The sequence below is a fragment of the Antrostomus carolinensis genome, unplaced genomic scaffold (assembly GCF_000700745.2).
Source record: "Antrostomus carolinensis isolate BGI_N321 unplaced genomic scaffold, ASM70074v2 scaffold14809, whole genome shotgun sequence".
Classification (NCBI taxonomy): Eukaryota; Metazoa; Chordata; class Aves; order Caprimulgiformes; family Caprimulgidae; genus Antrostomus; species Antrostomus carolinensis.
In genome coordinates, this window is record NW_010339350.1 from 6953 (window position 1) to 20474 (window position 13522).

A 13522-nucleotide genomic window follows, 5' to 3' on the forward strand; every position below is an offset into this window, starting at 1 on the left:
AGGATCCCAATTTATTGTTTTGACTTGAGTGTTTGAACAGACTTATGATTATCTGACAAAATAAAAATATTACTAGGAAGATTTGTTTTGCAAATCTAGTGATATGCTTGGAGGGTTTTACACACGTGAATCTCAACTTGTATTTTTGTGTTATTCTATGTGATTTGGAGCATTGTGTCTTGAAGACACTGGTCTGTAATTTATGAAATCTAGTTATTGTGGTTTAATAGGTTGGTCCTTAAATATGGTCTGGTTTGGGTTGTTTTTTTTTTTTTTTGCATGAGATTGTTTCATTACTTTTTTATACATTGGATTCACAGAAAGAATTATTCACAAGTATTGTTATCATGCTTTGGATAAAGCCTTTCTAACCAATACTGGAACAGTCTCTTCACTCTTCATTTTCTCACCAGAGTAAACCTTGAATAAATATCCCAGAATTAATGTTGTGATTCATTGCAGATCCCCTGCGTAAGGCAGAGCCTTCCTTGTTCTACCACAGGTTACTTACATCAGAGCTTCATTTACTAAGGCTGCTGATTTAAAAACAAAGTCCCCCAACTCGGTTTAAGCCTTATATGACTGTAATCTAATTCTTTGCACTCTTTATATCACACTTAGTTTGCTTAAAAACAAGATGAGGCAAATTCCCAAAAGGATGTTAAATTTAATTAGCAAATGTTGGTTAAGTACTTAAAGATGGCATGAAAATTACACTAAATACAAAAAATGTTAGCTTGTTTCATGTATGTGAAGAAAAATTGAGTCTCCCCATGGGACTGGTCTTTTATCTGCGAAGGTGAATGTAGGAGTAGGAGGCAGGGAATCCCCAGCACCCGGGCTGTGGCTCCACAAACAGCGAGGAGGTGACCCCGCTCTCCTTCTGGCCTCTTGACCCCTTCCCTTCTGCTGCTGTAAACATTTGTGTGGCCATGTGTTGAATGGTTTTGGGGAACTGGCCTGCTAAAAATAGTCAGTTTTTAACCTGCTGTTTTTCCTGAGTGAAGAGCTGCTTTTCTCAGGCAGTGCTAGCTTTTGCCTGCTTCAAGTGCTGCAAGACTCGAGTCTTATTTCTGATTCAGTCATTGACTATTTCCTGGGTAGTCTTTGATAGATTTCTTAACCTTTCAGTGACTCATTTTCCCATGTGTATACCGAGGATAGTGTGTACTTCTGCTTCTTTCTGAAGCATTTTGAGATCTGGAGATCAAGAGAGATTGTTCAAATTAGTATTGCCTCACAGACCCAAATCTGAAATTACGCTATGACTGTCGCTATTACAATATCCGGTTCTAAATTATTTGTAATTTACTCAAAATCCTCTGCATATGACAAATGTAAGTGTGAACAGTAGCTTTTAAGGGGAAGTCTGAATCGGATCTGGTCAGTAGTTTGAGCTGGCCAAAGAGAAAAATGTCATCATACCTTTAGAAATAAACATTGTTAAATCATTTCCTCCTCTGAGAAGCTCAAATTAACACAGGGCTGAGTATCTCTTCACAGTTCCTGAAACTGTTACTCTTGTCACTGCTTTTTCTCAGCTATGGATCTTCAGATTTAACAGTTTCTTTTTTGATTCTTTGCTCCTACTTCTGTAATTTTTTTTATTTTAATATTATCCATTTGACACTACTGGGTTTCCCCATCCCTTATATATTTTACCATAGAATCTGGGAATGTCAGGGAAGTGGGACACTGTAGCAGGATGAATTGGGTTCTGAAGGACAAAACAAGAAATGTTTCTTTCTGCCCCTTCTAATTGTCGGTATTCAGCGAGGCAGACAAGTTGCCAGCCTGAGTGGCAGCTGTATGGAAGTATTGGAGACCTAACTTTATCTTTGTGAGATGTTTAAGGCAGAATTCCAAAGTCTGTAACAGTTCTTGTAAATGTTTATATGAGAAGCCTCTGAAATTTGCAAAATAACATGAAAAGGTATGAAAATACTTGTCTGCAGAATTGAATCGTGTTGTCATAGACTGAGCAGAGTTGGAAGCAGTTTTCTTATATCGCAATTTGTCAAGGGTGCTGAAAATGAAGATGAGCAGCCTCTGTTCTGGCAGAGAAGAGGGAACCAGGGGAAGGATTGGAGAGGCAGAGAGAGTTAACAGCGAGGAGCTTTGCAGGAGGGTTCTGATTGGATTTGAGTGGAGCAAGATGAAGTTTGTCGTGACTAACGGAAGGATGCAGCAGTGAGGAAAGCCCGGATGAGATTGTTTACAGTCTGCACACACAGTTACCATTTTATGCAGAAAGACTGCTGTATTTAAACATAATCTCAATGTATGGAACTTGGAGAGGTTACAGCATGAAGCTGGCATTGCCCTCACTGACCAAGAAATAGATTGATGAGGAATAATCTGTGTTCACTGGATAAATGTGAGCAGATGCTGAAGAGAGGCAGATGTTTTCAGGTCATAAGGTTGCCTGCAGAGAGATAAGAGTTGAAGTCAAGTTGTTACATCCACAATTGCAGAATTAAGGTAGTAAGACAGGGAGAAATGAACAGAGTATTGGTGGTAATTCTATAGACAAATATTGGCAAAAACCCCTCCTTCCCCCACCCCCAGTGTGGCAGAGAGTAGAAACAAGCCCACGCTGTAGGAGATAAGGTGGGGTCCGCAGGGCATGTAGAGAGGTCACGTTAGGAGAGCGGGCAGGTACATATAGATGTCTGTAACAAGCAAAGGAGGCTCAGAGGGAGGGAATATTGTACTTCAGTGTCATTTTACATGTTGTTGTACTACAGCATTGATTTTTTCTTGAAAGAAATGTGATCCTACGCAGAATCCCCATCCTTTAGTTCCCTCCCCGCCTCGTAATTGCCAATATGTAACCATGTATTTTTCTCTACTGTTACCGCCCTTATCTCTTCCTGCTGTTGTGTCAGTTCCCTCAGGGAGGAAGGAGAATGCACCCCCACCATTGATAACTTCATTTGTTTCTTTTCATCCTCACCTCACTTCCCATCTCTCTTATTGACTACAATTATAACCTCTGATGTTGTTTCTTTTACCTTCCTCTGTTGGCAGCTTTTCTTTATTTTGCTTTTTAAAAATTTTTATTGTGGTACTACAAGGATGATTATATTTGCAGTTCTCAGTAGGAAGGTTGTTAGACTGAATGTTTTCATAGGTATTATGTAAAACTTGTAGGTTGTGTGATATGGGATTTGAGTTAACATTGTTGGATGGATGAAGGATGCTCAGGCTTGTGCGCTGTGACCCCCTCCTGCCCCTCATCTTGCCACGTCTAGTGCAGAATCTGGACAGACAGTCAGGACCTCTCGTTGCTGTTGGTTGTGAAAGATTCTTATATCAATGAAGATTTCGAGACCGACAGTCTAATGCAAACCTAACAATCTGTAAACTAAAGTTCTTGTGAATGGAGAAATAGCCTTTGTGGCATCGTACACAGTGAGCATGGATTGAACTTTCAGCACCTGGGTTAATGATCAGCTCGTGGGTTTGACTGAATATTGAGAAAGTAAGGAGAGGATGTAACTTGACAGAGAGAAACTAGAGAGGACCTTGAATCGTGCAGTAATGGGCCTGTATTCGGATGGGATTTTTCAAACGATTGCTCCCTGATCTCCTCTGCATCCCCAGATTCTTCAGATCTTCCTGACTGTGGTCAGTGTGCCAGGGAAGAGAGTAGTAACAGGAAGAGTATTTATTGGTACTTTCCCAGAATCCGGGGTGCATTTCTGTCCCCCTGTGCCTCAGAAAGGGTGTCACAGAACTAGAGAAGGTTTGGAAGTGGTTGATAAGGAACAGTCAAGTAGACTAGGATTCCTCAGCATGAAAAAGATATGGCTGAAGCAGTATTATGGAAGTCTGAAGAATCTCCTTTGCTAACAGGGGAAAAAAAAGAATAGGAAATAGAAGTTTGGAATCGCTGAGCTGAAAGGAGTGTCTCTGGGAGCTGCTGGAAGGCTGAGAGTTTGTTGGGAAGGTACTGGTGTGTGCTCCCTAAATGACTGCTACTGGCCATTGTCAGCCACAGCATATTGGGCTAAAGGAGCTTTAGTCAGATCCAGTGTCACCATCTTTATTCCTTACTAAAGTTTTTAAAATGTAGCAGACATACATATATATAAAATCCAGGTCAGCATCTTCCACGTGTTTATGAAGACTGCATATGAAGCTGGTGAGGTAGCACAAGTTGGGGCATCAGCAATTCATCCAACTAAGATTTGTACTTTTGTAACCTTAAATTGTTTGAGCATCCTTATACCATGGAGCCAGTGGTTCCTGTAATAACAAATGTTCACCAGCCTGTGATAGGAGTAATTGTCACATTAGTAAATGTTTGATTGAGCTGATGGTGAACCAAATGCCATAGTTTTACATGGGCTTCAACAAAGCTGAGAAAGAAAAATAAGGGGTTTTTTATGTAGCTTGGGTTTAGGAATACATTTGAGTACTGTAGCTTGAGAATCACGATGTATATTACTAAAATTATTTGCTTTCTGCCACTGTTTCTTGAATAAATGGAGTACATATGACTCAGACCTGTTAGACTATCACATTGTTGGTGAAGATGTTCTCTAATGAATGGAGTATGAATGATGAAGCATAATAAATGTTAATGGCGAATAATTCTGTGTTAGAACTTGTCACTTGGATGTGAATTATAGGTACTATAATAGATATATAGTTACTATAGAGCACACAACTAGTGATCCATAGCATTGCTTCCACAGTGAAACTGTAGTGATTTTCATATCTGAAAATCAGGTTTAAGAGGTAAAGTTTAATTTGCCTCATTATTCTGGTAGTCCAACATGTAAAGCTTTCTTTATTTCATGGAGAGGTGGGGTAAAAAACCCCAACCAGAACAGGAACGATAAAATATGTCAGAGAAACTTCAAGTTCTACTTGTCTAGCTTGCTGTGTCTGATCCTTTCCTGAGCTGATTTTTGTCTATTGACTATTAATGGCAAATGTAGTTCATAAGTGTAACTTTACATGTGATGTTTGTGGAAGGCTGCAGGTTAATAGGCTCTGAAATGAAGCCATCTAGGCAGCGATCAACAGTTATTTTCATTGAAGGTCTGATGTGTCTGCTAGGCTTTGGACCAGAAGTTGAGAATTTGCTACAGGTCTGATACGTAGGCTCCAAGGATTACATCTTCTGAGCTATTAGAGAGAAATACCTGATGTTAAAAAATAGGTATGTCCTGCTCTTTTGGTTAGAGCCATAATTTACCTGCTCAAAGCACTGATGGGCACAGTGTTCGATCAATCTCTTCTGATCTTCAGCAACTGGAGCTATACACAGCTTCATGGATGCTTGGACTTTGTTAGTGAACTTGTCTGGATTTTTTCAGCATTTAAAATCTTCCCCAACTCAGTATGCATTTCAGAGTTCACTGTTAATCTGTAGCTGGAGAATACAATAGAGGCAAAGTAGTCATCAAATGTCAACTAAGCAGGATTGTTTTAAGGCTTCATAGTATATTCATTTTCTGGCATTCCATATGAGACAAACTATGCTGTCAATTGAAACGGTGCTGCTGTTTTTTGTTGTTTTTTTGTTGGTTTTTTTCCCTTTGTGACTGCCTGTTTTTGTAACTACTTTTGTCAAGCTGCTGTTAGGTGGTAATAGTATTTTAGGGTCTGACTAATACACTGTGGTTTAATGAACTGTAGGTGGCATCGAGTAAAGCAGTCACTAAGACTACCTGAATCTGAAAGTAAGAAACAATTCATAGAATCCAAAACCTCTGTAGAAGAAATGAAAGTTAACTTCACATTGTGCTGAAGAAACTTACTGTAAATAAAGAGTTCGTCTATAGACTATTTTAACCTCTTTAAGATCTAAGTGACCTGCTTTTCTTCTAAAATCCCCCTAATTCAACTGCTAACTGGTAAAATGATGTATTCCAACAATATAATCCTCAAATCTTTGTGTAGACAATGCTGACATATCTCATTTTGAGCCCATTTAAGACCCGTTAACATATTTCAGACTAGAGTAACCTATTAAATAAAAACATCAGGAAAAAGCTTTTACTGGTAATGGTTGTTTTGCTTAGGTGACTATGGCTGTAATGTATTGTGAGTACATCTGGTACTTCAGTGCTTATCAGTGATCTTTTTTCCTTTAGGCGGTTTCCTAGAAACATGATTGCTTGCTGGTCTTGATCTCACAGCTTTGTGAAGACTTCTTCTCTGATAATGTCAAGTTCAGGCTACCCTCCTAACCAAGGAGCATTCAGCACAGAACAGAGTCGTTATCCTACTCACTCTGTCCAGTACACCTTCCCCAGCACCCGACACCAGCAGGTAAGGAAACATGAGGGTTACAAATTTAGCAAGAGGATAATTTGGGTGTTTGTTGTGCCAAGTGGGATTCCCACCCCCCCCAACCACTGTAATACAAGTATTTGACATTTGAAAACAGTGCAGTTGCAGACCAATATGTCGAGTTAAAACTGACTGGGGAAATCTGTATAACAATGTTGTTTGTGCCTGTGGAGTCTGGCTCTTGCCTTAAAGCTGATGGATCTACTTATTCAAGTGTTTTGTGTCTTTGAATGAGGGTCTGACTCTGGTATAACTTCTGGGAAGTATAATCTGTAGCCATGTACTGCTCCTTGGTTCCTTCTGAAGTATCATCTTGAAAGGATATAATTATCTGTTGAATTATACCTTCCTGCAATGCTGTAACTGAAATTATTAAAACCCCTTTTATGGTTTTTTTTAAACATGCAGACTACCATGTACTGCAATTTTGGCTTTTTAAAGTTTTTACTTTTTTGTTTTTCTTTTTTTTTTACCCTGTCTTTCTTTTTACTTAGACTAGTATTGAAAAATGTTCTATAAAACTGTGAAGGTATCCTAAATAAAATGATAGAGCTTGTCAGTATTTCCTATTATTTAACAATAAATCTACTCAAACTGGCAAAACACTTCTTTAGATATTCACCTGTCTTAAAGACTGAACACTGAGAATCTACTTTTTTTAATGTTGAAAAATCAAATATAAAGGAATACGTGAAGAGGCAAAGGAAGTGTTTTGCCTGCTGAGGAGAACATCTGCCTGTGTTGCTTAGGTAAATAGTTGTGGGGTGGTTTGATTTGTTTTCCCCTCTTGTTTTTTTTTTCTGAGGGAAAAAAAAAAGAAAAACCTGCATTTTGCTACTTCAGGATTACAAAAGTATCTGATTTTTTACTTGTTTTTTTGACAGAAGAATAAGTTTTATAATTCTGTATCTTTATCATGGGGAATTAATGTAACTTACAATGGTTTTATCATTGGAGTTTGAATAAATTGACTAGGGATTGTGTTAATAAACTTTTGTTGTAGAGTTTTGCTTTAATTTATTAATGTTTAGTCATCATACTAAATTTGGCCAACGAAGTGTGTCTGGGTCTGTACGTGTTGATAGCAGTAATTTTCCAGGAATATGCAAATAACCTGTCTACAGTTAGTATAGGTTTAATATGAATGCAGTGTTCTGGGGTAACAAATCCTTTGAGAGTCTGGGCTCTTGGGGCATTTGTGGGTACTAAATTTTTATGGGGAATTAATCTCCTATTAGGCCCAGGAGCATAAGACATGAACCCATAGTCATCTTTCCTCCTTCTGTGTAAGCATTGTTGGGCTAGATTATCTATAAACTAAAAGTAATTGTTGACAAAATCTGTGTGCAAGGTGGAGAACGTGAATCTGAAATGTAAAAACTTGTGTTACACTCTGATTTTTTTTCTGAAGCAGCTGTACCAGTGCTTTCAGGTAGCTGTGTTCTGCTAGCCAGAGTTGGGGTAATGGATTTCTGAGAATCTCCTACTTGGCCATTTCTGCCAACCATTTATTCTGCCATCCCGTGCTCTGTATGGCGTGGGAGGCTGTGGAGGACTAGCTGTTGGCTTGAGAAAAAGCTCAGGTTTCCCTTGTTTTAATGAAATTCTCCTCCTGCTATGGATACTTTAGATGTTTTGTTCTACTTACATGTTTGCAAAAGGAAATTCAAGAATTTGAGCTTTTTGGCTTGCTCCATATTTATTTTTAGATAATTTGTAAATGCTAAATCTTACGGGTAACGACCTATTACGTGTCTCGTAGAGCGTCTCTTTGGTTAATACCAGCTGCATATAACTTTTAAAAGCAAGTGATTGAAGACCCATGTATACAAATGAATTGTCTTGTACCTCACTGTGATTATAAATTATATCAATCAGAAGATGCACCTTGTCTGACTCTTAGTCCTGATTCGTAATGTCTGGTATCAAAATGTCTTGAGGTGATAACAGAAGGTATTGCCTCGGGGTTGCTGAAGTATATTCTCAGTTTACCACTTTGGAGTTGGATGTGCAAAATAGATAAGATTTTTTGTTTGGTTGGGTTTTTTTAAAGGATATTCTGCTGCTGCGGACTCATTTGTGTTTTGTTAGAAGTTGTTAATAAGCTAGGTGGAATTCTTAGCAGAAATATTTAGTCTCTTTAAAGTTGACTTAAAACTTATAACTGCCATTTACAAACTTTAATTTATGAGCTGGAATAAGGCTTTGGTCTTGGTCTGTATTTAATAACTTTGGAATGATCATTCCATGACACCAAACACTCTTGTTCCTGCCTTCTATACCTGTTCTTGTTCACATCAGAAGTGTATTTCATTTAGGAATTTGCAGTTCCCGATTATCGTTCGTCTCACCTGGAAGTCAGTCAGGCAACCCAGCTCTTGCAACAGCAGCAGCAGCAACAGCAGCAGCAGCTTCGGCGCAGGCCTTCCTTGCTTTCTGAATTCCACCCAGGCTCTGACAGGTGAGGATGCTCGTTTTGAAGTATGTGAACAGGAATCTTCTATGAGTCTGTGCTTTCTATAGAGTTAGTTTTAACTTTTGAATAGAAAAAATGAGTTTCACAGTTTTTGCCTAAGAGCTTTATTAATCGGTGCTCTGTCGTTGTAACAGTGTCAGTCTCCTGCGTTTGCGTGTTGTAGCTGTCGTGTAATTCCTCACTCCCTTTGGCTTAACTAATATATTTGTTTCACAGACAGGAAGCAGTAGTCTGCTTCGCTTTTCCCCATACCTCTCCTAACAACGCTGTCAGTAAACTTCTGAGAATCCAAACACATATTGCAAATTTTAGTGCTCTTTAGGCTAAAAGTGTGTAAAGCTTGTAACTCTGGATAATTTAGTCCTGCTGAGTAGAAGCAACAAGTGCAAGAATTGTTGAGGTGTGAGTGTTACCTCTGATATTTCTTAGCTTAGGCTTGGTTATTCAACAGGCAGTATCTGTGTGGCTGGGCGACAGAGCTAGTTGGGTATTTGTCATAATTTTAAAACACTGAAATGTGTCACAAAATGGACTTATAGTCACAGAGGACTAAATCACAGTGTATGCTACTTCTGGCAAGATGCTTGACAGCTTCATATAATTTGTTCTGAGTACCCTTTTATCAGTCTCCTATAGCATTCCTGTCTCTGTAAGTAGATGCAACTGGTCTGGGTCCAGTGGGTTAACCGAGGGCGAGTATAGTGGACAACTACGGTGACTCGTATGTTGTAATTTAGTTAGAGTGGTAATATCTTACTTCTCAGTAAAATAAGTTACTTCACGGTGGATATTGATGAATGTTCAAATCTACCTTAATATTACTGTAAGGCTGATAGGTTCAGGAAAGTTTTCAGACTGCATTAAGCATTCATTTGACTGTATTCTTGAAGAATATTGGATATACTTTAAAAAACAAATTTAGAAATTAAAAACCCACTGCTGGTCAGAATAAGATTAACTGGGTTATAGTAAATTAGCAAGAATATGCTTCTGTTTAGGGGAGGGGTTACTACATGATTTATGCACCTCAGTTCTTCAGCATATTAGGTGTACAATTGTAAGCAAGTTTTATTGGTTGTCACAAACTTTTTTCCTTCCCCCCCCACCAGACTCTTAGTAAGAGCAACTTTATATGCTGGATTACTGCTAGCAATTTATTTTGCTTGGAGCTGAGCTATCTGGTTCTGAACAGTACCAGTGATGAATGTTACGTAAATACTGATCTAGCTTAAAATCTCATTAGAATATTCCCCAAAATAACTTGATGGTAGTGAAATCTGGGGCTTGCGTGTTGCCTTCATCTTATGTCACCAAAATGTTAGTAAGGCTTTGTTTTAGTGCTGAGTTCTCAAAACTTCAGTTTATAGCAGGAGTAAATTCCCCCCTCACACTGTAAATCTGTTAAAGCTTATTCAGTAGTTCTGGCAAAATACAGGAAACTGCTGTCATCTCCTCAATGCCACTTCATAGGAAGACGTTGAAGCAGATGAGGTTCTTTTGTGGACATCATGTGCATTGTACTGTAAAGAAGCTAGTGATACTGTTCTTCTGCATTTTTCTGAGAAGGAGGAGTTTTTAATGACTCGTGAATTGAATCAATGACTGCTTCTGTCAGATAGTAACGTTTTAGTAGAGATCAAGTTCCAAATAGACTCATGGCTCATCTCAAACATTCTGTGTATATTTAAAATTATTTGACTGCAAAAATGAAATAATGGAGCTGTTGTGGCCATCTGTGTTCAGTGGAATATATAGTACTATATTTATCTCATGGATTTTTTTGTTTGTTTGTAATTTGAATCAGAACTTTGATTTGAACAATATCATTGTAGCAGTGGTAAGTTCCTTTAAGGGTTTGCAATGATAGGCATACATTTAAACAATGTCTTTTAAGATTCAAGTTAATATTCTCTTTTTCAATGGATTTTAACTGTTGTATTTTTGAAGGTCATACTTAAAAAGGTCATAGGTTGTTGTTTTTTTGAAGGTCGTACTCTCTCACACGTTTGTCTGCCTTACTGTTTAGAAGGAGCTTCACTAAATTGCATTCCTATATATTTGAAAAGGGTTAAGGAACACCCAGTAGTTTCCTTGTCTGGAAAATGTGTATTTTAATAGTTTATCTCTTCTATATATTAGGCCTCAGGAAAGGAGAACTGGATATGAACAGCAATTTCATCCAGGTCCATCTCAGACAGATCATGATTCACTGGAATCTAAGCGACCACGTCTTGAACAAGTCTCTGATTCCCATTTTCAGCGTGTCAGTGCAGCTACTGTCTTGCCTTTAGTACATCCTCTGCAGGAAGGTCTGAGATCTGCAGATATTAAGAAGGTAAAGACATTTTCTATTATGATGCTGAAGGTGTAACTTCCTATGTTGTGGTGAGTTGTTTTTTTTTATTGTTAGGTAATTTATTTGTTTAGGTTCATTCTTTAATCTCAGCAATTTAATTACACCTTATCACATACTGTGGTCATGACTCAGTGTTACTTTTTTATAAGAAGATAAATCTGCTTCAAACATAGTAAAGAGACTGGAGTTCTGAGTTGCCGCTACACTCTGAAGTCATTAAAACCTTGGTTGCAAAAAGTATAGTGCATGAAGTATTTCAACTTTTCAATTGAAAGCTGCTGGCAAATGCACGCGAGTCTGTTTTTTTCTGTAATGAATATTTGTACTGAATGGTCAAATTATTCCCCTCCGCCCCCTCTCCTTTTTAAGCATTTGAAATGAATCTGCTTATTTGCATAACACTAATTATACTTGTCACTGTCTCATTTTGGATAAATCTAGGGCAATCTGGTTTGGTGTGGATGTTTTCTATTGTAGATACTGCATATTGGTTAGAGCAATTTGTATAGAGCAGGCACATGTCTCTTAAATGAGTATTGAATACCTTCTCTCACGCGTGCACACGAGCACACAGACACACACCAGAAAGGTGGTGGGTGTATAATGGGTGTGACAGATTCTGAAGGTGAGCACTCAAGTTTCTAAACTCAGATCATTTAAAGAAAAATTTCACTACATGGTTCAAAAGCTAATAGGCACCAGATTTTTTAGAAGTTGGTTACTTGCCTTCTCTCTACTATTCCTTTTATCATGTGAATAAACTGACAATGAAGTAAAGTAAAATGATGATAGCATGTGATCTCTTCATTACTTGCTGTGTTGTGTGGCAAAGATAAGATCAAAAGAGATTGGAGAAAGTGAGCTAAGGCATGCAATGTTAACATGCTTGCATGGAACTGAATTTTTATCTAGATGCTACATGTAGAAATCTACTGTCTCAATTTAGAAATACAGCCTAGTATTATCTTGAGGAGAAGTGGCATTCAGACACATCATCTTCCAGTCAGATTGACTCGAATGCGTGATGGATAACTGAACTAGCATTTGCCAGCTAGATAGTCATGGGGCATGATGGTCTGGGGACATAAACAAAGACAAGGTACAACAGTGCTGATGTTAGAACATAAAGCATGTTGAAATAAGTTACTTGAAAACAAACAAACAAAAAAGGACAAAATTATCAAAACCAAATGAATAGACCTGTCCTCTCAAGTCATAATTTCTCTTAAGTCACATTATGTTCAAGAGAACTTAACATCTATAACCACAACTAACTCCAGATGTACTTTATCAGGCTGATCATGGGTATCTTCAAGAATATTCTCATCAACATATGTGCAGAGTGTTGAGGATTGGCTCGCAAGTAACCCTTCCTTTAAACGTAAAAGATACTGTTTACATTTATGAAGATACATTTTTTTTTTTTTTTAGAAGGGAGATGTTTTGATCTTACTTTGGTTTCAAGGTAAATATTGAAATGTGCTGTTATTTTTAAAGGTGGACTTTAAATTACAGTATCATAAATTAATTAGCAGTTAATTCTAATATATTTAGAGCATTAATAAACTGAAATATTTAACTTGGCTCCTCACCAGAAATACAGATAACTCTTTAATTCATGCAAGCTAGTTTGGCTACTGAACACTCATTCACATGTTATCAATATGACTGATTTATCTCAATCTCCCCCCCCCGCCCCCCCCACCTTCTCTCCCCATGACAGGACCCGGCTTTTGGAGGAAAGCATGAGGGACCATCTTCTCCAATTTCTGGTCAGCCTTGTGGGGAGGACCAAAATGCTTCACCTTCAAAGCTGTCAAAGGAAGAATTGATACAGAGCATGGACCGCGTAGATCGCGAAATTGCGAAAGTTGAACAGCAAATCCTTAAACTGAAGAAAAAGCAAGTAAGCATAGCAGACACTACTCTTGTTATCTGCCAGTGAAAAAGGTGTGGAAACACTTCATTTATTGTTGTTGGTGGTGAATTTTTTGGTTACATGAACCAAATGAATACAATTTTGCTAGAACATTTAAATAGATGTAGTTTTAAACGTTTCTTAAAGTAGGAGAAGGCTTCATAGGAACACTAACAGTAGATGGCTTTATATTTTAAACTTTTGTTAGATGACTAGTGAAACAAAGGCACTGTGACTGTAATTTCAGCTTTAAAGATGACTGCTGAGTGAGGGGAGGCTATCATCTTTCTTCTTTCACAGTCTGTGCAAGGGGAGAATCCTTTGCATGCATCTCCAAAACCAGAGCTTGTACAAAAGTCCCCGGATCATCTGCTTTCACAAGGGCAAGAGATCCAAACATCTGGAGCTAAGGTCAGCCTTGGGGGAAAGTATAGTAGGAGGAGTGTGAGTAAACAGAGAGAGC

General features: G+C 38.1%; 1 protein-coding gene across 2 annotated transcripts in view; it reads left to right on the forward strand.

Moving 5' to 3' along the window:
* Positions 1-6104: 6104 nt before the first annotated feature.
* NCOR1 (nuclear receptor corepressor 1) overlaps positions 6105-13522 on the forward strand; it is a 52087-nt gene continuing 44669 nt past the window's right edge. For both annotated transcript variants that reach the window (XM_010175813.2, XM_010175811.2), the window contains exons 1-4: positions 6105-6288; positions 8628-8770; positions 10925-11120; positions 12865-13047. In XM_010175813.2, coding sequence (XP_010174115.1) covers positions 6181-6288; positions 8628-8770; positions 10925-11120; positions 12865-13047 — 630 coding nt within the window. In that variant the 5' untranslated portion in view covers positions 6105-6180. The remainder of the gene's footprint in view (positions 6289-8627; positions 8771-10924; positions 11121-12864; positions 13048-13522) is intronic.